We start from the raw sequence: 25,868 nt of genomic DNA, 5'->3' as shown, positions 1-25,868 counted from the left end.
TGCTGATCTGTGGTGATGAACATCACCAATGGACAGGCCTTGAACCTCCACATCAGCATCAACCCCAATAATCTGGAGGTTACACTGGGCCAAAGGCCAAGGAACCAGAAGGCACACAGGCTCCCAGTCTTCCAAAGGTGCTTGGGCATCAGCACTGGGCACTAGAGATTTCTAGAGGATCTTTAGAAGGTATAGGCCAGAAGAGTCACACCAACGGATTATCAGAAAGAATACATTTTCTGTCTCCACGTTTATTGGGAACCTCAAAGAAAACGAACAGATTGACTGACCCACCAAAACAATTCCTGATGCAGAGTCACGACATGCTTGGGAATTCTGGATGGTGAAGGGATGGACTGAGGCTCAGCAAGCTAGTCCATAGTCAAAGGCATCAGGGTTGTTCTGAAAATAAAGATTCAAGAAGCCCAAGAAAATGTTCCTATCTATGAGAAGAGCGCACACCGTGGGGTCCTGCTTCATGGCTGCTGTCCAGAGCCGTAGTGCTGGCGTGTGGTTCAAACAGCTGCAGGACAGGAAAGAACTGTTAGCTCGTCTGCAAGGGAGGCCATCGGGAAACGTGGCATGCGTGACTTTTTAGATTTACAAGACACAAAAGGCTGGTTTATAAAGTTATCTTAGTTACCTTATCATCACTGATCATGATCATGTCCTGGAGGAAAATCTTATCTGTGTGTGTTTTGAATCATGGAAGTTGTTGTTGCTTTTAACAACACTGCTAAAATACCTGTGGGCTGATTGTTCTGGGGAAATTAAGTGTGTGGGCTTCCCTCTTTACCCCAAAAAAGACAACCCCCTGTCATTCTTAGATTTTACTGCAGGGAGTTTGAAGAAAGTAAAGACAAGTAGTTTCCAAAAACACTTTTTAAAAGTCAGCAAAACCATCATCAAACCTTGAAGTACTGGAGCTGACTGAGCCCTTTCCAAGACAGACCAGGAGTGGAGGTCTAGGATATACCCGTGACTCGCTCAAGACAGTACAACTGGTTAGTGGAAAATCCAAGAGGGGAGGGTTCCCGGGCCATGGCTCAGTACTCTGTCCCCAGAACAGACAAGTTTTGGTCATGTTTATGTTGACACATAGTTTAAAAGATCTAAATACTTTCTATCTGGGAACACCTGGGTGGCTCAGTCGGTTATGTGTCTGCCTTCAGCTCAGGTCATAATCCCGGGATCTGGGGACTGAGTCCCAGGTCTGGCTCCTTGTTCAGAAGGGAGCCTGCTTCTCTCTCTGCTTGTGTGCTCTCTCTCACCGATGAATAAATAAATAAAATCTTAGAAATAAACAAATAAATATGTTCTATCTGACCTTTCATCAGAGATAGTCAAAGTGGAAGGTGGGTGGGTGGGTTCGAGCCCACGCTCAATCTGTGAGGGTACAGATGTTGTTCTGCCTCCGCCAAACCCAGTTCCCCAATGCCAGAATTGTCCAGCACCCACCCTGTGACTGTCTGGGAGCCCAAGAGGTGCCCACCCAAGTTCAATGTCTCAGAGCATCATGGGAACAAAGCACGTGTTCTGCCTGGGGCCCCTACACGGTCTCCCCGAGTCCACCAGGGAATTTCTTCTACTTTAAACATCCCTACATTTCCATGGTGAATGGCTGACCATTCTGTTTGCCACCCAATGCAACCCCATAGTCAAAGGTCTTACTCGGCGATTCCATATACATCCAGCCGCTCAAACCAGGGCCAAAAGAGGTAATCAATCATGGATATACAGTCTCCACCAAAGAAGATGGTATTCTGATAGCCAAGAATCTAAAAGTTTGAACAGAACAAAAGCAATTAATTTACTTACCTGCTGACATATTTATAGATGCTAAATACAATTATCAAATTGCTTCCCGAAGAGGGAGAACCAAGGCTCTGCTTCTCCTTCCAATCTGTTACACAATGCGTCCTGCCCTTTTCCTGAGGTTTCTTCCACTTCCTTCAGGGCCAAACTCCCAGCCATGCTCAGCCCTTCCCCCCTTTCAACACTGGAACAACGAGGTGGCTCATCTGACTGGGGAATCTGGAGGAAAAGCCAGACAGGGAGCGAAGCCCCGACCTCTTGGCTTGAAACAATTTCCTCAGAGTCCTAAGCTTTCCAAGGAGGAGCTCAGTCCCTGGAGACAGGGGCCCTGCCCCACACCCCCCATGGCTGAGAGGGAGGGGACCTCATTAGAAACCCTGCTTGCTGTCCTTGTGATCCCCATTCTCCAGGACCCACTTTATCCCTAATTAAGGGGATACCATGGTTTCCATATGTCTTCCTCTTTGTAGACTTATTTCTTGATTCAAAATGAACACAGGAAAGAGCAAATGCTATTTAGTGGATTTCCTCAAATTTCAACACTGTATATCCTATTTTCTTGTTTTATTTGAGCTCTTCAAACTTCACACTTTTGGGCTACTTAACACTGTCAACTCTTTGCATTAAAACAGAATTTCTCATTTCCAAATGGGACAAATTTACACAGACCGTAAAGCAAACAGATAAACTCTTCATAGCCAAAATACAGTAAAAAAAAAAAAAAAAAGTAGTGGAAAATTTTAAAAGCAAAAATGCTTAGTAGAGGTTATTGTCAAGCCAGGTCTTTTCAAAGAGAAAAGTATGGTGCCAACCCCCCAATTCAGTCAAGCAAACAACACTCTTGGACCCACAGAACTCATCAACTACATACTTCCCTATAGTTACAGAGCCAGATTTCTATATCCTTTGTCTGGATTTCTCTATTCCTATCTCTATCACCAGGCCTGACTGCTCCTTCTCCAGCTTATGGACTCTGATGTAGTCTACAGCTGTAGTTAAGAACGTTACCTCAGGGGTGCCAGGGTGGCTCAGTGGGTTAAAGCCTCTGCCCTTGGCTCAGGTCATGATCTCAGGGTCCTAGGATCAAACCCTGCATCAAGCTCTCTGATCAGTGGGGAGCCTGCTTCCCCCTCTCTGCCTGCCTCCCTGCCTACTTGTGATCTCTGTCAAACAAATAAATAAAATCTTTAAAAAAAAAAAAAAAAAAAAGAACATCAGCTCAGGGGCAGGCAGACCTGATCTTAGGCCAGGCTTAGGCCTCCTATTCAATATGGAATCCGAGGCAATTTACCTACACACCACCTCCTCCAAGCCTCAGTTTTCTCATCTGTAAAATGGTGGTAAGTTAGTGCCCACCTCAGATGTTATGGTGGGGAGTGACATAATCATGCATGAATAAACAAAAGCTCTTATGAGGAGAAAACACAGAGACATCCAAACCTCACATCTACAGATAGCAGATGCATCTCTCACAGAAAAAAATCAACGAGATCCCCCACCTGCGACCCTTCTCAGAGGAGAAACCAAATCTTGCTGCCCTCAAGTCCAAGTTTTCATTATCCCCTGACATGGCATGGAGGAATTCCCGTGATGAGTGTCCTAGAAGTCTGAAAAAATGTTAGGGAGCATCACTTTGTTCAAGAAAACTAACAGGATGGACTAAACCAGTGGAATCTGGCCAATGAAAACTCAAAACAGGCTATTTTAAGGCATAAGGAAAATAGATCTGACTTACAGCAGGAAGGAACAAATCGTTCAGTATTTATGGATTCCAGACAGCATCAAATCTTCTTTATATTCACAAATGGATAATAATTATGCAAACTTTTACCACTGGCTTCGAAACATATACCTCCAGCTTATTATTGGCCTTCATGGTACAAATCAGAATGAAATCTAAATCGACTGACCCTGGAACAAGTATAGCTTTTCTGTTTACAGATGAGCGGTGCTCTTGGGAAAGTCCTTGTCAAAACACATCACACAGAGATATTTACTGGAGTCCATGCTAGGTCCTTTGGTAAAGCGATATTTTGAAAATGAATAACTGCTTAGTAATTGGTATGTATTAGTGTATTTGTTTAAAGCTTTTTACTTACTCAAAGTAGGAGTATGTCTTTAATATACATGTTACAGATACAATTAGTTCTTATATAAACACTCAAAGGAATTCAAGCCCTATCAAAGTACACGGTACAATAAAAAGTCAGGATGAGGGGTGCCGAGGTGGCTCAGTCGTTAAGCGTTTGCCTTCGGCTCAGGTCAGGTTCCCAGGGTCCTGGGATCGAGCCCTGCGTCGGGCTCCCTACTCAGTGGGAGGCCTGCTTCTCCCTCTCCCACTCCTCCTGCTTGTGTTCCTTCTCTCACTGTGTCTTCTGTCAAATAAACAAAAAATCTTAAAAAAAAAAAAAAAAGGTCAAGCTGAGCACATGGATGGAACAGATGAGGCATCACTTATCCTCTTCTAGCCTTTCCCACCCCCAAAATACATATTCACATTCCCTCGGACTTTCATCTTTTTTCAAAGACTTAATTATTTATGTGAGAGACAGAACAGGAGCAGAGAGGGAGAGGCAAAAAGAGAGGGACAAGCAGACTCCCCCGCACTGAGCAGGGAGCCCGATGCGGTGCTCGATTCCAGGACCCCAGGATCACGACCGGCACCAAAGGCAGATGCTTAACCCACTGAGCCACCCAAAAGCCCCTCTTGAAGTCTTTAAGACCCTCAGTGGGATCGCTCCCTTCCATGCAAACCTGGTGTCTTCCAGACATAGGCAGTGGCCTTTCCATTGAGAATCACATAGCGTCAGTATGGAAGGGGCCACTGGACCTCTTCTAGTGGGATTCCCCTCCCATTTTACCATGTATTTGCACCACGCTCAGTACCAAGGAATTAAAAGATGCGGTGTTTAAAAAAAAAAAATGTATACCATAATATATAAAACATGGAAAATAATAAAACACTAAGACCAGAGAAAACAAAAGTTAGAACGGAAGGTCAAAACAAGGAAGGAAAACGACATCGAGATGTCAAACCTGGGGTCCTGCAGAGTTCCTTAAATAAAGCTTTGAGTTGGACTTGAGTTTCCTGAGCCAAGGGGGAGAGGAAAGGGCGCTGGTGAACTGAGACTGATTCTTCCTCTCCTGTGGAAGCACAAAAGGACTCTCACTTTTCGGGAGAGGAAACAGTCCCAGGAAGTTAAAGGAGCTCTCCGGTAGCCCAGAATGAAGACAAAATCAGCATTCTCCCCATTCCCAGACCACAGCCACTCTGTGCTGCTGAACATCAAACAGGCAAGTACAGGACACTGATCACGGCAGCTTTGCCAAGTCTCTTGTGAATTCTTTGTTTGTTCTTTCCATTTAAGTATCAGCAAAAAGCTTAGAATCAGCAAACTGAAAGCCTCTGGCTTCCCTGTGCGAACTCCCTCCCCAGTCCCTTGTGTCCTCTCTCTCTGGCTTTGCCACCTGCCCCACTGGGAGACAAGACACAATCACGACAAAAAAAAAAAAAGAAGAAGAAGAAGAAGAAGAAGAAGAAGAAGAAGAAGAAGAAGAATTAGAAGAAGGAGGAGGAGGAAGAAAAGAAAAGAGAAAATGAGAAAATTACCAAATTCTCTCCTGGGAGATGCCTAGCCAGCTCAGTCTGTAGAACATGCAACTCTCCATCTCGGGGGTTGTCAGTTCAAGCACCACGTTGTGCTCTAAAAAACTCAAATTTTTTACAAAATTCTCTCCTTCCTGTTCTATTCCATTGATAAGAACGTCTTCAGGCAACTTTAATGAAATAGTTCTGTGTTCTCAGTCTAAACTCAGTCGCTTGCTTACAGCCCATTAGCTCCAACGACAGATTTTAGGATAAACAGTAAAATAAGACGGTAAGATTTCACCCTCTCCCTCCCCGCCCCCTCCCCTAAGCGTGAAAAAGCCCGGATGGAAGAACCCCTAGTCTTCTTGGAGGGCCTCTCGGGCTCCCCCAGGAGGACCTAAAAGAGGTTCGCGTGAGAGAGCAGATGGAAGGAAGAAGCGCGTCGGGCTCCCCCTTGTGGCCATCGATGGTGAGGCGCGCTGGCTGGCTCCCCCAGGAAGTTCACCAAGGAAGAAGGTAAGAGAAATTGTAAGATTTTGGAGAGAGAAGCAGCAACATAATAAAGAGAAGCAAAACCCGGACTTTCTCCCATGAAAGCTTCCTTCTACAGTCTTGGGTAGTGAAGCTCAGGATCAGCTTCACTAACTGTGCTTAACCTTGAGAGGCCGCTGTCCGAGGCACGCCCCTTGTCACTGCCTCCCAAGGAGGACAGATAGCCTGGTGGCTTGCAGAGGCGCTGCTGTCCTTTCTGGGAGAGAACAAAAAAGTGGGGTTTTTTCTTGATGGAAACGGTTCCTAAGAAGCAGAATCCACCCCGCAACCCACACCAGACACAAAACCATCTGCCAACACGTGAGCAAGGCAGGCCCTTCTCCAGAAGCAACAGAAAAGTGCCCAACTCCAGGGCAGAAACCCCGAGTCCATGAAAGATAAGAGAAGGCTCTCCACATTTCAGATTTCAGGTCCCTGTTATACTGAATGAGACTGAGGTTGAGCTAATGAGAATGAAGTGATTACCTGTAAAATGAACCAATGGTACAGAAACAAACTTGGAGGACATATAAAACCATTTTTCCTCTGGAAAAAAGCCTCCGACATAGGGTCTGGGACAGAACACGCCTCTCCCGCTGCTATTCAGGTATGATCCTGGAGTCCCTGATGAAGATTCAGAATGCAATTTGTCCACATTTGGGGATTCAAGGACCTTTCTGAAAGTTCTATGCTGGAATCCTTTTAATGGACTTACTCTTTTTGTCAACGTGTGTGTACAATAGTAGCAGGGGAAGCCAGGAGGCCAACGCGTGATGGGTCAAATACCTATAAAGTGATGGATGTTGAAGGAAAATATAAAGGAATGTCTTTAATTTCCCCTAAAGGGGAAGATGACTTCTTATCCGTAAAAGCTGTGGAAGAAATCACAACAGGAAAGAACTACATAGCACAATATTGTTAAACGTTGTATTTCTATCATGTACAAAAAAGATAAGCCAGACTAAAAAACAAAAGAAAACAAACAAAAAACAAGTGTTTTTGAAAAATAGCCAAATATCCTTTATATGTAAGGAGCTCATTAAGGGGGATTTTTACAAATCAACAAGGAAAATCAGGAAGATCTTAATAGACAGAGATGGGTAACAGCCCATTTTCACAAACAAAACATAATGCGGGGGAGCCTGGGTGGCTCAGTGGGTTAAGCCTCTGTCTTCAGTTGAAGTCATGATCTCAGGGTGTTGGGATCGAGGCCCGCATCAGGCTTTTTGCTAGAGCCTGCTTCCCCCTCTGTCTCTGCCTGCCTCTCTGCCTACTTGTGATCTCTCTCTGTCAAATAAATAAATAAAATCTTTTAAAACACACACACACACACACAAAGAGATGGCATACTTTGGGGGGAAAGTGTCTATTTCACTAACAATCAAAAAAAAAAAAATAAACAAATGAAGTCCACAATAAATAAACTACTGCCTCTCTCCAAAGCAGGCAAATATCTTCTTTAATGAAATCTCCCCACAGTAAAAAGGGGAAGTGTAAAGAGAATTTTTATATACTGCTGGTGGGGGACAAACAGCACAAGTCTCTGGAGAAGCAATTTAGCAACACAGCTCAAGCCTCTAAAAGTTCTTACCCTTTGATCTGGTAATTCCACTCCTAGAAGTCTGACTCAGACATTCTCAAATAGAGGAACAGACTGCTGTTTCTTGCAGCACCATTCACAATGGTAAACGACTAGAAACAACCTAAATATTCCTTGTGGGGGGTGCAGGATAAATAACTCCAGTTTATACACATGGAGAATTACATAGAATGAAAGTGATTATATTCTATTTTTAAAGATTGCACCCATAATACAGAAATACATTCTCATTATTTAAAAAAGCTCAAATGACAGAAAGTAGGTTTTTTTTTTTTTAAGATTTTATTTATTTATTGGACAGAGAGAGAGAACACAAGTAGGCAGAGAGGCAGGCAGAGAGAGGGGAGAAGCAGGCTCCCTGCCAAGCAGAGAGCTTGATGTGGGGCTCGATTCCAGGACCGTGGGATCATGACCTGAGCCAAAGGCAGAGGCTTAACCGACTGAGCCACCCAGACTACTAGAGAGTAGTTTAAATGGCAAAGACCTGCTCTTCCCCATCCCTGCTTTTGCCCACTCTTCTTTCCTATCCCAGTAGCAGTCTCTATTAGGAGTGTGATGTGTATCTCTTTAGGCATTTCTCTGGACATTTATTTACATATATATATACACATATGTACATCTGTTTTCTTCTACAAAAGTGGGATCGTGCCATCTGTATTACTGTGTAATTCACTCAAATATTTCTAGGCAATCTTTTCATGTCAGTACACATGGTTCTACCTCTTTCATTTTTAACTGCTGTATAAAATTCCACAAGAGCGATGTGGGAAACAGAGGCAGAAGTAAAGTTATTAAATTTCCTTACCCACTGACAAGCCCTTGAAACAGGCAGAGTGACATTCCTCTACAGACTCAACTGTTTCCACCTTAACACTTTGCTAAGGGCAAAAGGCAATCCTAGCCTGACCACCCCACATACACCAGGATCCTGTGGGTCTACTTTAAAATATAAAAATTCCTTTGGAAACTTCCTTTATCTCTAAACCCTCCAAGATAACATGTTGGCAATCATCCCTAAGCATATGGCCCACCGATATATACCGAAGGGCCTCAAAACTAGGGTTTTATTAGACTGTAATAAATGACCTTTTCCCAACAAGAGCTAACTCCTCAAGGTCCTGGAAACCTTGCTTCCAAAATTCCTTAGAGACTGACGCTCTCCCTGACCCCTCCCAACTTGCAAGTATGTAATGGGTCACTCCTCACAACCCTAGGGCAGCAGCTCTTTCTTCCCATGGGTCCTGTCCCCGTGATTTAATAAACCACCATTTTGCACCAAAGATAGCTCAAGAATTCTTTCTTGGTCATCGGCTCCGGGCCTCATCCCACTGAACCTCAATTATATTCTAAAACTTTGTCAAGAGGAATGTAATTTATCTAAGCATTCCCTGTCTAATGTACATTAAGGTTTATAATTTTCCATCCTCATAAATAATGCTTCTTTAATAAATGCTCTTAATACATATGAACAAGCATTTACAAGGTTTATAAAAATATGGGAAGACCTTTACATCATAATGGTAGCCCAATTCTATATACACTACAATTTTAACGACATAAAAATATACATAGCCGAAAAGGACAAGAAATAAAAAGTCCAAAATGATACCCACAGCTACTTCTGGGTAATGGGATTATGATTTTTTTTTTTTTTTGGTCTGAGTTTCTGTATTTTTCTGTACTTTCCATATTCTCTCTAATGAACAAGTATTTCTTCACAATTGGAAAGAGTAAAATTAATCTCTAAATAATAGGAATAATTACTGGTCTCTTATTTACATGGTGGTAGACGGTATAGCGGAAAGCTCTTAACAGAAATACAGCAAATATTAGTTTACCTAGAAAGAAGCTGTCAGAATTGGACAATGGATGAAGTTACTCAAGTTGCAATAGCACTAAAACCACTCCATTAGCCACTGTCTATAAAGGGTCATCGGTTCCTCGGTGTGGAAGGATGGTGGTTACCACTAAAAACAGCATATTAGGGGCGCCTGGGTGGCTCAGTGGGTTAAGCCTCTGCCTTCAGCTCAGGTCATGATCTCAGGGTCCTGGGATTGAGCCCCGCATCGGGCTCTCTGCTCAGCAAGGAGACAGCTTCCCTTCCAGTCTCGCTGCTTGCCTCTCTGCCTACTTGTGATCTCTGTCTGTCAAATAAATAAACTCTTAAAAAAAAAAAAAAAAAGGCATATTAGTAGACATGCTAAATCACCTAGCAAACCCAAGAGAATTGGCTACATATGTCCAACACAAGAACGTGTACATAAATGCTCCCGGTAGCATTACCTGTAGCAGTCAAAAAGTGGAAACAACCCCAGTATCCATCAACTGAGGGATAAACACAATATGACATATCCATACAGCGCAGTATCATTCAGCCATAAAAAGCAATAAAAGATGGACCTTGAAGCCATGATGTTAAATAAAAGAAGCTCATGCAAGGCTAACATTGTATGTTCCCATTTATATGAAATGTCCAGAACAGGTAAATTCATAAAGACAAAAAGTAAATTAGGGGTTGCCTGCAGCTGGGAAGGTTCTGAAGAAATGGGAAGCCAGCGTTAATGACTAAGGGATTTCTTTTTAAGACGAAGAAATGTTCTAGAATTAACTAGTGGTGATGGTTGCACAGCTGTGTAAATATTAAACCAAACCACTGAACTGTATGCTTGGAAAGGGTGAATTTGTGGTCTGTGAATTATGTCAATAAAGCTCTTATTAAAAAATAGGTAGCAACAATGAATTTAGTTTGTAACATGGTAAGTTAGTGGATAACAAGATAAACTTAGCTTATAAATAGTCTGCTGTACACAAAAGACTATAGAAAATTATTTTCAGTGAACAATTAGCCAGATATAAACTTTCCTTCCCTCCTGTCCTAGTGACATCTAAAGAGAAACAATTAAGCAACACGTAAGTAATTTCATTATTGGAGTTAATAAGAATTAAGAAAGAAAAATAGCAAAACTTAACCCAGACAATATGATCTAACTGGGCACAAATGTATTCTTTCTGGAGAGGAGAAAGGACAGATTAAAAATTAAGGTTAGAGGAGAAATTTGGAATCAAGAAAATATTTCACTAGAGACGCTCCTGGACGTTGTAAAGACAACTTCTACAAACTGACCTCAGGCAAACAGCTACACAAGGCACAGAATCAAATTTGGAGAAATGGGAAATTTGGCACGGAGATACATCAAGGCAGTTTGGGGAATGCCAAGAATTAACAACATCAAGTGTCCTGTGGCCCCCAGGAGCCAAAGGCCTCAGGCAGGTTGTCACTCCCTCAGCGTTTTTCCAGAATTCTCGATGTCACCGCCCTTCTCTTCTCCTTGGATGGACTTCCGCTGATGACTAGCAGGAGATCAAGGAATAGCCAGCCAGAAGGCAGAATCCATTATGCACAGAAACCTTGAACTAGAGCAAAATTCTGAAGCATCAGAGAAATCGGGCTGAATCCTTTCCCTGCCCTTGTACTTGAGCCAAGTGCTTCCACAACGCAAACACTCAGAACGAGGACACTGGCAAGGAGGAGGAGGAGAAGAACAGCAGCAGCATGGCTGGAAGGTCTGGCACATTCCAACCCACACGGATAAAACGGAAGTGGGCTCAAAGTGCTCTTCTGATATGGTGAAATCAGTCACAAACATTAAAAAAAAAAGAATAAAGCTCAAAAAGATGAGTACCGCTGACACTGATTCAGTAAAGACGAGAAACTGGGCTTGAAAACAGAAAGCGTGCTCACAGAATGGCCTCCCCGCCATTTTAAAAAACTCCCGAAAATGTTCAGAACGGGAAAGCGAGCAGAGAGGAGGCCGGTTTGATCATGAAAACAGCAGTCATGCATCTCAAACAACTGTGAACCTATTACAGAAAAATGCCATTATAGAAGAAGCACAATCAACCTTTCATTTTGATGAAACTATTTTTTAAGAAAAAATTCTAAAGTCAGGGGCATTTACGGCAAAACAAGAAACTGTCAGAGTTTAAGGCTGTAAAGGTAAACTGAGCTTTTTGCTTGGCAAAAGATCCTTTTGCACGGCAGAAGATCACATAGTGGTATCTCAACTTGCTTATCCCTCAGAAAGACCATGTAGATGTAACACACTTTCAGCTCAAACAAAATCCTGATTACACACAACCATGCAAAAGAGCTGCACATGTCAGGGAACATTCTCTACCAAAATTATTCTGACAAGTTTCTATTTCACTAGAATCTCCTCGAGTTGATATACTGTATTTAGAGGATTGGATCAAATAATTCCAGCTAACTGGGCAGGGTTCAGATTCTTATATTGCCTACATGGTATTTATAATTCTTGGTAATGATGGGACAAAACCACATTCAAATCTGCTAGAACAACGCTGAATACTCAGAGGTCCTTAAGTACCATCCGTGAAAGCTACCTACACTTAGGCTAGTTAACCGGTTATTTCTAGAACTCAGCTACTGAAGATAAAGTGGAACTGTGTTCTTCAGGAATGTGCCAGAGCTGACCAACCCCCGATGACATCTCTTCTCAACCCTGAGCTTGGAGACACAACACTGGTAGGTCAAAATCAGCCTCTGGTGGGAGTATTTACATCCCTGAAACAGAAAACACTATAAATCAGAGCTTCTTTTTCTTCTGAGAGTCATTTTTTTTTTTTAAAGATTTTATTTATTCACCTGACAGACAGAGATCACAAGTGGGCAAAGAGGCAGGCAGAGAGGTGGGGGTGGGGAGGGGAGCAGGCTCCCCGCCAAGCAGAGAGCCCAAAGCGGGGCTCGATTCCAGGACCCTGGGATCACGACCCAAGCGGAAGACAGAGGCTTCAACCCACGGAGCCACCCAGGTGCCCCATGAGAGTAATTTCTTACAGACGATTATTTATCATCCATAAATACTGCAACTGTACAAATCTAAGATAGGCAGCTGGAAGTGTAAATAAATTTAATCTGCTTCCACTTGACAAAGGTCAAATTGAAGAGTATTAATAATCGGTTTTCCCTTAAGAGGGAAATAGCATTCTGATGGCTGCCAACAGAGTTACAACCCACCCATAAAGGAAAGTATCAGTTTCTAGAACAAAGATAAAGGAAGTCATAGAACCACCTTCCAGATTATTCTAGAGGTAAGGGCTAAGGAGCCATATTACTGCCAGATTGCTCCTTGACTAACCTACCCATAGTCACTTTCCCCTCTTTCTTATAGGACCCTGATTTTATCCAGGGTGCCCCCCTCGAAAAAACTACATTTCCCAGCCTCTCCTGAACATAGTTCTGCTACAACTAAGTTCTGGCCAATGAGATTTAAGTAGTCATTGAGTAGGAATTCTGGGAAAGCCTTTTTTAAAAATTTACTTGAGAGAGTGAGAGAGAGTGCGCGGGTGTGCACGAGCACGAGTGGGGGAGGGGCAGAGGGAGAAGCAGACTCCCCACTGAGCAGGGAGCCCAACGTGGGGCTCCATCCTCGCACCCCAAATCATGACCCCAGTCAAAGGCAGATGTTCAACTAACTGAGCCACTCAGGCACCCCAAAAGCCTGTGAATAATAAAGGGGCATGGCCCTTTGCCATTTTTCCCCTCTGTTCTCCTTTCTGTAACGTGGAGCATGGATGTAATGGCTGCAGTTTAAGCAGCCATTTTGTCATTTTGAGGATGAAAGACTTGTACTCAGGATGACAGAACAGATGGAGAGAAAGATCTTCAGTCCCTAGTAACTATAAGAAAGCCATCAAAACAGCCCTGAATTGCACTACCTCTGGCTTTTTTGTATAAGAGAATAAATCCTTATAAAATAAGTTCACAGTAGGTAGGTCCCTTTTACTAGCAGCCAAATAAAATCCCTAAGGAATCTAAAATCTTAGCCTCATTGGCAGGGGGTACAGACAGAAGCCATACAGAGCTACCACCTAAGGAATGTGGTGATTCAGGGAAAGGAAGAAACTCATCACATGCCCTTCCCCCTTCCTTGCCAGATTTTTTCTTTTTTCTTTTTTTTCCTAGAAATGACACGATTTTATATATTTGAAAAAAAAAAACCCTCAAAGAATATACAATAAATATCAGAGCAGGATACAGAATCAATATGTAAAAATCCAGTTGCAGTCCATACCCTATCAATGAAAAATCTGAAAAAAAACTAAGAAATCAATTCCATGTACAGTAATACAAAAAAATATATCTAGGAATAGATTTAATAAAAAATGCAGGATTTTTACACTGAAAATACAGTTTTAAAATTAACTAGAGAGGGGGCACCTGGGTGGCTCAGTGGGTTAAAGCCTCTGCCTTCGGCTCAGGTCATGATCCCAGGATCCTGGGATTGAGCCCCCACATTGGGCTCTCTATTCAGCAGGGAGCCAGCTTCCCCCCTTCTCTCTACCTGTCTCTCCACCTACTTGGGATCTCTGTCTGTCAAATAAATAAATAAATAAATCTTAAAAAAAATTTAACTAGAGAGGATAAAAATAAATGGAACCAAAACAGTATGGTAGTGGCACAAAGTCAGACACGTAGGTTAGTGGAATGGAATAGAGAGCCCAGACATAAATATATTGATACAAGGAATTTGTGCCAGGAATATAAATTAGTATAGCCACAATGGAAAACATTACGGAGATTTGTCAAAAAATTAAGACTAGAACTACCATATGAACCTGCAACTCCACTTCAGGATATATTATCTGAAAGAAATGAAATCATTATCTCAAAGAGACATCTGCACACTCATGTTTATTGCATCATTATTCACAATAGCCAAGATATTGGAACAACCTAAATGTTCTGTGTTGGATGAATGGATGAAGAAAATTTGGTATGTATGGTTTTTTTTCACTACTGTTTCCATTTAAATTCAATTATTTAACATTTCATGTATTATTAGTTTCAGAGGTAGAGTTCAGTGACTCATCAGTCTTATTAAACCCAGTGCTCACTACATCACGTGCCCTCCTTAATGCCCATCACCCAGTACCCTATCCCCTCACCCTTTCCCCTCCAGAAACCTTTGGTTTGTTTCCTATGATTAAGGGTATCTTGTGATTTGTCTCCTTCTCTGATTTCATCTTGTTTTATTGTCCCTTCCTTTCCTCTATGCCCCTCTGTTTTTTTCTTAAATTCCACATATAAGTGAAATCAAATGATAACTATCTTGCTCTGATTGGGTTATTTCACTTAGCATAATATCCTCTAGGTCCATCCACATTGTTGCAAATGGCAAGATTTCATTTTTCTGATAGCTGAGTAGTATTCCATTGTATGTATGTACCACGTCTTCTTTATCCATTCATCTGTCGATGGACATCTGGGCTCTTTCCCTACTGTGGCTATTGTATTCTTGCCACATTTTCAAGAATAATTCTATAGCAGGTGAGTGGAGGGCAAGCACCCACAGGTTAAAATTAGATGACTAGTAGCTGAACTTATCAAAGACTGGCAGAAAGACTAAGTCTGTGAAAGCAAGGGTTGTCAGGGGGCCCAGGCTGGGGACCCTGCATTGCTTCTTGCACTGTATCTGACCAGGAGAGGGGCCCCTTTTTGTACCTCTTCAAGGTTGCAGAATTCCTGACGCAGGGCTAGCTTCAGATCAGCACATTCTCTCCCGCATCTCAATGCTACCAGACACTCCTTGGTCAAGTGTGGGACCTAATCAGAGAACACAGGTTCTTAGTAGAGCAGTCTGAGGAAACTCTGGGCACTCCTGCTCTTCCTAAAAATGCAGCCAGAGCTTTATCACTCCAACTTAACAAGCCAATGCCCACATCTAGGCTCCCCACCTCCTCGGAGGGTCATCCCTGTGGTTCCAGAAATCCACGGTCACCGCACCATGGTAAAACAGGGTGCTTTAAAAGGGGTTCTCCAGTGCTCCTTACTTGTTCAGCTACTCCGTGCTGTACAATCTTAGGCGGGGCACTTAACCTCTCTAAGCCTCAGTGTTGTCATCTGAAAAATGGATACAGTAACAGTACCTACCCTAAAGGGCACTTGTGAGCATTAAATGAGTTAACCTTTATAAAGCAGGTAGAATAGTGCTTAGTACAGCATAAATGCTCAAGCCATGTCGGCCATTGATGTCCCTGAGTTCCTTTTATCTCTTTTCAAAGAGAACTATCATAAAGTTTCCCCATCATTAATTTTCTCTCTTCTTATTTCCTGCACAGTTGGGACTACTGCTCCGAATAAAGCGCAGTCCCCTTTCATGCATTCCCTTCTTCACACCCCAACAATTTTTCTACCTGAAACTTTAGAAATATTTCCTTTAACACACTACCAGTTTTCAGCTCTTCCAACATTCCTACCTGGAGTCACATGGTCCTAACCATGCCATAACCATACCTCTTGAGACTGCTGGTCGAAATAGAAAAGAGCCTATCAGTTAAACTTTCCATCTTTAATATCAGAGGGGACAGCCTTACTATTATTCCATACTAGTTACCCTCCTAAGAGACAGGTAATGTTGCAACAAAATGATCAGACCAATGACTTAGTTTCAAAAATAAACTCAAGTTTGGGAAACACATACAAAGTAAAATGGACTGTATGTAAGTAACGTTTTAAAAAAAAAACTGGGTATACCTTATAGAATAACTCCAATAACATCTTCTGGCGAGCCCGCTCATAAGGGTCATATGGGTACAGCTTTCTCCCCGGGTAAGCGTCATCCAGGTACTCACAAGCGATGACAGATTCGTAGATCAACTGACATTTGCTGTTCTCTAGGACAGGAATCTGGCCAAAAGGGTGCTTTGTATAGTACCACTCAGGCTTGTTTCTCAGGTTAATGTTGACAACTTCATGTCTTAAAAAGCAAAGGGAAAACAAGACAGAACTAGAAAGAGAGGCTTAGGGGCACCTGAGTGGCTCAGTGGGTTAAAGTCTCTGCCTTCAGCTCAGGTCATGATCTCAGGGTCCTGGGATCGACCCCCACATCGGGCTCTCTGCTCAGCAGGGAGCCTGCTTCTTCCTCTTTCTCTGCCTGCCTCTTTGCCTACTTGTGATCTCTGTCTGTCAAATAAACAAATAAAATCTTAAAAAAAAAAAAAAGAAAGAAAGAAAAAAGAAAGAGAGGCTTAGGCAGGCAGACACTCATCCCAAAAGCAGAAGCAATCAATTTATAAAATTTAAGTTTGCCATAAGTTTTCCAAAGTTTAGGTTTTTCCAGAGAAAAATACACAGCAAGGTCACTGTCTTCATGCCTGTAGTTAAGATGTGCTAAATGTTTTCTCTGCCTTGTCTCATGTGCTCCTTGTGATTCCTGGCTCCAGGAGTTTCAACCACCTGCCCATTATCACTGCGACGAAACATCAGAACCGCGCTGAGAGCCAGGGAGTCGGACTCAGAGGGCACGCACTTAACCACAGCATTCCAGAGTTTCCAACATCTTAACACTTGCAAATGCACATCTGATATTAACAGGTCACAACAGAATATGGTAAATGTCTGAGTTAGGACTTGAATTCTGGCATCAGACCGCCTGGGGTCTGGACAGTCTAGCTTGTGATGCTGGCCAAATTCCTTAGCCTCTCTGTGCTCAATGTCCCTAATTGGAAAACGGGGGTAATAATGGTACCCATCTCTTGGCACTGCTGTGAGGACTGAATAAGTGAATATGTCTGAAATGCTCAGGACAGTGCCTAGGTACATGAGCATCAATAACCTTCTTCTTATTCTCATTATTATCATTAGAGGCTCAAGCCTATAAAGTTACCAGAAGTGCTCACCTATGTTTAAAAGATTAAAGGAAACAAATGAGTATATTCTTTGCTCCATCAAGGAGATGGTCTTAAATCATAAAGCAGTGGTTTTCAACAGGGAGTGATCTTGCCCCATTCTGCAGGGACACAAGTCAATGTCTGGAGACATTTTTCGGCTGTCACAGCTAATGCAGAGACGCCAGGGTGCTCCTAAAAGTCCAACAGAGCACAGGGCAGCGCCCCATCCCAACCCAAACACATGTACACACAAAACTAAACTACCTGCCCCAAAATGTCAACAGTGCCAAGGCCGAGAAACCCTGCCCTAAAGAAATATTTACATTGGTTCCTAAGCTACCATTTTGTCACTAAGGGTAAAACATCGGGCTACTGTTCTCTAAATTTTATTTGAAATACGTAACTGTTATTTTAAATAGGTAACCTTGGGGACAAGGAGACTTGAACAGTAAGGAAGAATCTGGAAATACATTCCATATACACTCAACAAAGTAGAATTACGTAATTTTGTTTAATACGTCTCTATATTAGTATTTCTCTGACATGAATCTGAAACTCTGAAGTCATCCCTTAAAAGGATGGGCTCTTCAAGAGTCAAAAGCCTCACTTTGGCTTTGAGGCCAGCTGCCTCCCCCCAACCCAGTCCCTACTCCAACAAAGTGGCTCTGCCTCCCACATCCAGACCTCCCCGGCAGGTGCTGGTTTTACAGAATTCCTTCTAGAAGAAAATGGATCTATTTTTCAAGTATGCCAGAACCTTAAAGAGGCCTCTTGACCGAAGTTTTTCTATGTCATTGTTTGGAACTATTTGTCCATTCATTCAAAAAAATATTTTTGAACACCTACCTTGCACCAGGCTCTCTGCTAACTCATGAATAAAAGAGACAAAAGCCCTACCCTCAAAAACTGACAATTTAGCCTTTGGGGGATGGCGGCGCGGGGGAGGGAGCGGTGGAAGTGGGGCTGGGTAGAGTGGAGAAAAGAAGGACAAGCAAAACTGTCGGAGGCGGGAAGCGCTAGGAGGAAAGCGAGCGCACTGAAGGCGCCGGGGCGGGGGTGGGGCGGGGGTGAGGGGGGTGGGGCGAAGGATGGAAGCGGGGGGGCTGGCTGGCTGGAGCGGTCCGGGAAAGCCTTGGGAGCCCCGGCAGTGCCCAGCCTTCGGCTTCGGGACGGGAGGGAGCCTTCTCACCAGGAGTAGCGTTAGGTCTGCACTGAGCTGTCCTGAAAGTTTCAGGCACCGACTCGGCTCCACTCGGAAGAAAGCTGGGGCGTTACGGACCGCCTGCTACAGAACCCGCCCAGGACTAACCATTTAGGAGCCCCTCTGAAGTCTGAGCAGGGCGCCCCAGATTCTGAACACCCCGCGCGCTTGCGCAGCTCTGACCTCCGGCTTCTCACCTGATGCCTTTGGCCCGGAGGACGAGGCGCGTCCTGTGCGCGTAGGGGCAGAACCTCATGCTGTAGACGCGGATCAGGCCGTCTGGGACCGGCCCGGGGGGGAGGCTTCCTGTGGGGGAGACGAGGAAGCAGGGGCCCGTAAGCCCACGGGGAGAGGGGCTCACTCGCTTCCCCCGGGACCCCAGGAGAAGTGCGCCCGCCCCGCCTCCCGCGTCCGAGAAGACACATTTGTATGTGTCTTTTGCGCAAGGATCCCTTCAAATCCCTCCCCGCCGCGCTGGCCTGGGGACCAAGGCCGAGCAACCCCCTCTCCAGAACCAACTTTCCCAGCTACGCGGCGCCCCCAGTCCGGGACCGTGGTCGAGGGGTCTCACCTTTCCCAAAGGACCTAGTCGCATCCTCCATGATCTCCCAGCGTGAGCGAGACGTAGAACGCTCGCCGAGGCCGCAGGCTCCGAGAATAGCCGCGCTCCAGCGCGCCCCTCCTGCCCCAAATTCAATTTTTGAGTGACTGAGCTCAGGGGTGGAGGTGGCGGTGAGGGTGAGGGGGGCTGTCGGTGGCGAAGGGTTAGAGAGGAAAGTGATCTGGGATAGGAGCTAGGATAATTTAACCAAGAGACACACTTCCCCCCCATCTAGAGGCCCCAGAGTTGAGAGTGGGAAGAAACCCCTGAAAAGTACTCCTTGCCTTGAACACGTGGGCAGCTCATTCAGTGGGGGGTCTCCTCCACATCAAAAAATCCCTTAAGAATGGGCATTTGAACTCCAGCATGTCTTTCAAGGGAGTTTAATAAAACTTGACCCGGGTAAGTTTCCCTGGTCAAGTTGGGAAAGTTTCTTTCCCATCCTAAGCCCTCCCTCCTGCCTCTCTAAGACAGCTGGACGCAACCTCTCTATAATGAGTAAGCCTTGTTTGTTTGCTGTATATAAAACCAAATTTCCTCAGGATATAGCAGATAAGGAAGAAAACCTTGTTAGCGTTGAGATCTTGCGTAACCTTGGCAGTGAGTGCCTCCTTAAATTTGGTGCCCTAGACCCCACACTTGCTTCACCTTTAGTTCGGGCCCTATTTGTGAGACTTTGCCCCAGCTATGGAAAACAGGTGATGAATGTAAACATTCTTGACCTAGAGGCAGAAACAAATTTGTGAACTCTTTCCACCTGCAGCATACATCGCAGAGAAAACTCTTTCTGATTGCTAGGGAAAACATGGCCAACAGCCCAGCCATGTGCCACTTGGAGAGCTCTTCCATCCACCTTGGATAAAAGAGGTAGCTGGCCTTTGCTCAGACCCTGATAGGCTGAGATCTTGAAATTCATCGGGTGATAAAATAATTCCTTTAATTTTACACGACTTAGTGGAAATGGGAATTGCTTGTTGATGGACTATATAAGATTGACAGATAAAGAAAAGAAAACTGATTATGTCCCACTCACACTAATTGATTTCCACTGACTACCTTCTTAGATTCCCATGACTACTCAGTTAGGCAGGTAGTATTATTCCTATTTTACAAAATAGAAAACAGCCTCAGAAAAATGAAATTTCTCCAACGTGATCAGCTAGTGGGGTCAAAGAACTTTAAAAGCCTAAAGCCTGACTTACTGTCTTGACCTCTAAAGATGGTTAACAGTATGAACAGGAAAGAATGTAAGTCCTGGAAAAGTGGTAGTCCATAATAGCTGCTCAAATGTTAGCTGAATCTGAATAGCTTTGTTAAAACGACAGAACCTAATTATGTAATTATGAATGGGTCACTATTGGCCTTTGGAATTCCAATCTATTTAGAAATTCTTGGTTAATAGGTTAACATTTTTTTTCTACTGAATAAGAATCTTTTAAAATCTTCAGGATAGTGACTCAGTTACATTTTTTGCTAAGTCAGAGTGACTTCATGTGATTTTGAGGAGCTGTCTCCTTGTAAGAATAGGAGAATGGCAAAAATGTTTGAATAAGTGTTCTCTGAAAATAAATACATGTATCTCAGCAAGACATCTGGTATTGGAAAAGATAAACTGACTTGCTACGCTAACAATTTTGTGCTTTTGGAGACAGATAAAGTAACAGGATGATTACTGTTCTGGAGCTAATTTTGATCAAGAGGAACAAACTGGGTGGTAAAATTAAAGCAATAAACATAACCCTGTCATGGGGGATTTTCTGGTAGACAAGCAGAAGACTCCCAGGCAGACAAATGTATCCCCACATAAAGAACAGATTTCAGGGACGCCTGGGTGGCTCAGTGGGTTGGACCTTCGTCTCAGGTCATGATCTCAGGGTCCTGGGATCAAGCTCCGCATCGGGCTTTCTGCTTACCAGGGAGCCTGCTTCCCCTCTCTCTCTGCCTGCCTCTCTGCCTACTTGTGATGTCTCTGTCAAATAAATAAATAAATAAGTAAAAATCTTTTAAAAAAAAGAAAGAAAGCAGATTTCAAAGAATTGAGAAAATATATCCAGATTCTAAAGGGGAGGGCCATAAGAGGAATGTGAAATTGTTAAAATAAAAATAAATGATTACTTACATGTATTTGATGCTTTATGTGTATTCAACTCATTTAATCCTTGAAATAGTCTTATTAGAATTCTATAATTTCATTTTTTTATAAAGACTTTATTTATTTATTTGACAGAGATCACAAGTAGGCAGAGAGGCAGGCAGAGAGAGGGGGGGGGAAGTAGGCTCCCTGCTGAGCAGAGAGCCTGATGCAGGGCTTGATCCTAAGACCCTGAGATCATGACCTGAGCGGAAGGCAGAGGTTTTAACCCACTGAGCCACCCAGGCGCCCCTATAGTTTCATTTTTAACAGATGACTAAGCTGACGTTGGCAAGGTCAAGTCACCTGTCAAAAACCTTATAACGAGTTTAAGAAAAAGAGGGAGGACTGTGAAGCCTGGAAGTTCAACTCCTAGGGCAGGACTGCAACCAGAATCTTACCTATTACCAGAGATAGCCTAACTTTTCTGTAAAAGTCGAGATAGTAAATACGTGAGGCTTTTCCCAGCCATCTTATCTCTACATTTTAGAGTGAAAAAGCCATAGATAATATATTAATGAACAGGGATGGCTGTGTTCCAATAAAACATTATTTGTGGATGCTGAATTTAAATTTTATATATATTTTTAAAAGGCCTTTTTTTTTTTTTTAGAGTAGATTCAGGTTCACCACAAAACCGAGAATATATGGAGTTATCCCATATACTTACTCACTACCCCTACACAAACACAGCCTCCTGCACCATCAACATCCCCCATCAGAGAGGTACATTTTCACAACTGACAACCTTGGACCGATACAATATTGCCCAAAGTCCATAATTTTCATGAGGGCTCACTCCTGGTAAATTTCGTATAATTTTCATGTGGCACAAATTATGATTCTTCTCTTGATTTTTAAAAAACCATTTAAAAATGTAAAACCCGGGGCGCCTGGGTGGCTCAGTGGGTTAATCCTCTGCCTTCAGCTCAGGTCCTGATCTCAGGGTCCTGGGATCAAGCCCCACATTGGGCTCTCTGCTCGGCAGGGGGCCTGCTTCCTCCTCTCTGCCTGTGTCTCTGCCTACTTGTGATCTCTGTCTGTCAAATAAATAAATAAAATCTTAAAAATAAATAAATAAAAATTAAAAAATAAAAATGTAAAACCCATTCTTCACTCTTGGGCTGTACAAAAACCAGCAGTGGACTGGCATTGGCCTCCTGGCCTTAGGTTGCCCATCCGGGTCTACAGTGACAATGACTGAATTAGCTATGGACAAACTGGGAATTCCATTTGTAAAGTGGATCACCTTTTTACTATGCCAGAAGAGAACATATTTCCAACTTTCTTCCCCTAAGGGAAACCAACTCTAAGATTTGGAAGATATGTATTAAAAGTATATCTGGTTATGGGACGTCACATTCTAAAATATCTGGTGTAGTTAGAAAAGAATAAATAGAACAATGGGAATATTTCTTCCTCTGAAGGAAAGCAATACAGTGTCAAGATTCTTACTTGGCACTATATCTAAACTCTGGCTTTGGCACTTAGGCAAGCTCTCTAACCTCTTGGACTTTCATCTTCCTCATCTGTAAAAAGAAAACACGAGCAGTACCTAACGGATAGGTTTTGAATATTGAATGAAATTGTGCACATCCTCAGTATAGTAAAAGCTCAGTGTACTTGAAAACTAATGACTAACATTAGTGAATAAGAACATGTTTAATAGCATAATGCACTCCAATTTTGTATCTATAAAGATCAAATACACTGCAATTCTGCTTTGCCAAGCACATTGGAATTGAAATTCAACTCAGGATACTTATTTTGCTAGTTACCAATTTAATGCCAGTTGAATGGGTTGAATGCTGTAGGCTACATTTCAGTAATGTGGTTTTTAATCTTACCACTGAATGCTAGGGTTTCCCTGGAAAGATTTTAATTACAACCTTTAAACTTATCCCTACTTCCTTTTTAGGAACTAATATGTACCTTTTTGAAATCCTATAAGCAAACTTTCTTTCTAATGTTATTATATCATGTTTATACCTCTATTATACTGATTCACTCAAGCAAAAAAAAAAAAAAACCACCACACACAACAAATAGTAATAGCACCACATGAAACCTACTCTAAATCTATTTCTAGCTACCTGAGATATAATCGGATCTGTTTTGAAAATACGGAAAATTTCAGTCATGGGTGACAATGACTCGAGCCTTCCAGGAAAAGAATGCTACTGCAGAAATAATTTCTTTAATTACACAAGTCTCTGCTTTGAGAAAAGGAGAGAAAGTGGAAATTACATTTTGCAGTTTTTTAAAAAAATTTTTTTGCCACACCAATCTCTGGCAGTAGCAGAAACTGGAGGACATTCCTCTTAATATTTCAGAAGCTAGTTTACATGAAAAATTATGTTACTGGGTGTTCAAAAATTGTTCACCAAGTTCAAAGAGTGAGGTAAGTTAGGGAAAAGGCTCGGTTTTCAAATAGGCCCAAACTCAGGATTGTTTCCAGGAAGTTAGGATCATAGGGAATCTTGTGTTCTAATGCCTTTGGGACTTTTTTGCTCCATTTTTATTGAGATATAATTGACAGACAACTCTGGATGAGTTTAAGTTACACAGCATAATGACTTGATTTACCGAAAATGTTTAATGATTACCACAATAAGTTTAGTTAATATCCATCTCCTCATAAAGATATAAAAAAAATTCTCCCCATGAGATCTTTTAAGATCTACTTCTTAGCAACTTTCAAAATATACCATACAGGAGCATTTAATAAGTCATCTCGTTGTACCTTACATCACCAGGACTTATTAACTAAAGTGTGTACCCTCTGACCACCTTTTTTCCACCCCTCATCCCCCTCAACATCTGCAACATATCAAATAAGATTACTAAAGTTATCAGAAGTGGAACTTCATCTTCCCATGAGGGAAAACTGAGTCAAAGGAGACTCTGTTTTTAAGTACTGGATTCTGCTTTCCTATTCTGATTTCTCTTTACAGCTTGGGGGATCAAAGAAAAAAATTTAAAACATTTTAATATGGTAACATTTGAATGAGCAAAGGCAGATTTTCAAGATCCTGAAATCAGCCCAAGTCAAATGTTTGTAAAGTCCAAACAAAACATACTATGTTTGGAAAAGGAACACCAACACTTCCTGTTAAATCTCACCCATAATAGTGGTGTGTCATAAAGGTGGGTACTATCCTCTCCTGACTCAACCTCTAAATGCTAGTGAAGACAGAAAGACCCTGGTGGAAGCAAGTGTAAACTCATCTCTAAATGACTGTAAGAGTTCAGGCTGGATGTGAATGATCTTTTCAGTATTTATTAGCTTGGTGACCTTGGGAAATACACCATTTTCTATGCCCTGATGTTCCTTCCACAATTTAGAGCTAATAGTACCAATACATTCTGCGGTTTGAGGAGGATTACTTCAGATGCTGGTTGAGAGGCATTTTCTATCTAGTAAGCATGTAACCTTAGCCATTATTTTTATTAGTATTTGAATGTACCAGGAAAGTCCCATACGTACTCACAAAGTGAGGACTTTCCCGTGGACAGAATTCCCCTGGCTGCCAGTGACCCGCAATGTAGCTAACCTAACGGTGCCCAATGCAGGGCTGAGAATTCCTGATTTGAGGTCATCTTTACCTGTCTCCAGCCAAAGCAGAAAAATTAGAACAATTTAGTGAGGTTTTTTTTCCCCCTTAAAGCTAAAGGCATTCTCATTAAAGACCTGGTCTTTAAATGATAAGACTGCGCGCTTTTCTTGGTGTTGAACTCTTTGATGAAACTTTGATGAAGATAAGTCATTGTATTTTTCTTTTAAAAGTGTTGGCAAACCCGAAATTCCTGAACATAACCCCCAAATCCAAAATTGACCTCAAAGCCCTTCTCCCTTCCGAAGCCTCGCAGACCGGACAGACCCACCCGGGGGAGGTGATAAAGAGAGTCGCCCCGAGGGGCCTCCGCGCGCCCAGCGGACGGAACCGGGCGCCGAGCGAGGCCGCAGCGGAGGGCGGTGGCAGCCGAGGGAGGCGGGGCCCAGGCGGATCCCGCCCCTTAGAACGCGCTCCTACCCGTAAACCGGCCCCGGCGTTTGCAGCTCCGGCCAATTCTGAAAGCCTTTGGATGCCCTACGGCCAAGCTGTATGAAGCTGAGCCAATGGGCGGCCGCGTTACACGCTGCTGGACACCAAAGTCGCGAGTCCTCCGGGTGTCTGTGGCTGGCCAAAGTGGAAGCCAGGTAGTGGCTGGTCGTTGGCACCTCTGCGCCCGGGTCTACATCCGACTGAAATCCGCCCGCAGCCGACCCGGGCCTGGAGGGTGGGGCAGGCGGACGGCGGCAAAGATGGGGCCGCCTGGAGCCTGGGCGTTGGTGGCGGCCGAGGGTAGCCTGCGGGAAGCCTTTTGTGAAGTCAACCGGTTCTCACTGCCTCTCAGGGTGCGGTCCCTAGACCGCCTGCATCACTGTGGGGTGGGGGCGGGGGTCGGGGGGTGGGGGAGCTCCTTTCAAAGACGGACTTCGCGGCTCACCCTAGCCCCACTGTGTCGGAAATCCAGCGGCGAGCCTCAAGGTGATTGTTATGCGCTCTTACGTTTAAGAATAAGTACCGGAGAGAGTAATGGGGCGGGTCGACGGCTCCCTGATTTTGACAGTAAGACCCGGGTGCTGGCTGTGTTCTCCAGATCTTACCGCCTCTTAAGGACTCACAACCTCGGGATCTGGGTTGAAATCATCTGTAGAATGAA

At 43.3% G+C, this 25,868-nt stretch overlaps 1 protein-coding gene across 2 annotated transcripts; it reads right to left on the bottom strand.

Annotated features, from left to right (window-relative positions):
* Nucleotides 1-231: 231 nt before the first annotated feature.
* LOC116573120 (glutathione S-transferase omega-2) lies at nucleotides 232-25,273 on the bottom strand. Of its 2 annotated transcripts, XM_032312909.1 has the most exons (8): nucleotides 25,196-25,273; nucleotides 19,001-19,111; nucleotides 18,627-18,735; nucleotides 16,093-16,315; nucleotides 15,061-15,162; nucleotides 14,166-14,201; nucleotides 1,672-1,778; nucleotides 232-523 (listed from the first exon to the last, which is right to left on the bottom strand). In XM_032312909.1, the coding sequence occupies exons 2-8, from the start codon at nucleotides 19,029-19,031 to the stop codon at nucleotides 364-366; spliced, it is 768 nt and encodes a 255-aa protein (XP_032168800.1). In that variant the 5' UTR covers nucleotides 19,032-19,111; nucleotides 25,196-25,273; the 3' UTR covers nucleotides 232-363. The 2 variants fall into 2 exon arrangements, with proteins under 2 accessions (XP_032168800.1, XP_032168801.1); XM_032312910.1 differs by lacking the exon at nucleotides 14,166-14,201.
* Between the last annotated feature and the right edge of the window lie 595 nt (nucleotides 25,274-25,868).

This window comes from Mustela erminea, chromosome 14, assembly GCF_009829155.1.
Source record: "Mustela erminea isolate mMusErm1 chromosome 14, mMusErm1.Pri, whole genome shotgun sequence".
Lineage (NCBI taxonomy): Eukaryota > Metazoa > Chordata > Mammalia > Carnivora > Mustelidae > Mustela > Mustela erminea.
This window is presented reverse-complemented; position numbering and strand designations above follow the sequence as displayed.

Coding starts and splice junctions, on each gene's coding strand:
- LOC116573120 (XM_032312909.1), bottom strand. CDS start 19,031: ATGGAGGATGCGACTAGGTCCTTTGGGAAAG. Junction 18,736..19,000: donor GACTAGGTCCTTTGGGAAAG/GTGAGACCCCTC, acceptor TCTCCCCCACAG/GAAGCCTCCCCCCCGGGCCG. Junction 524..1,671: donor GATGTATATGGAATCGCCGA/GTAAGACCTTTG, acceptor CCTGTCCTGCAG/CTGTTTGAACCACACGCCAG.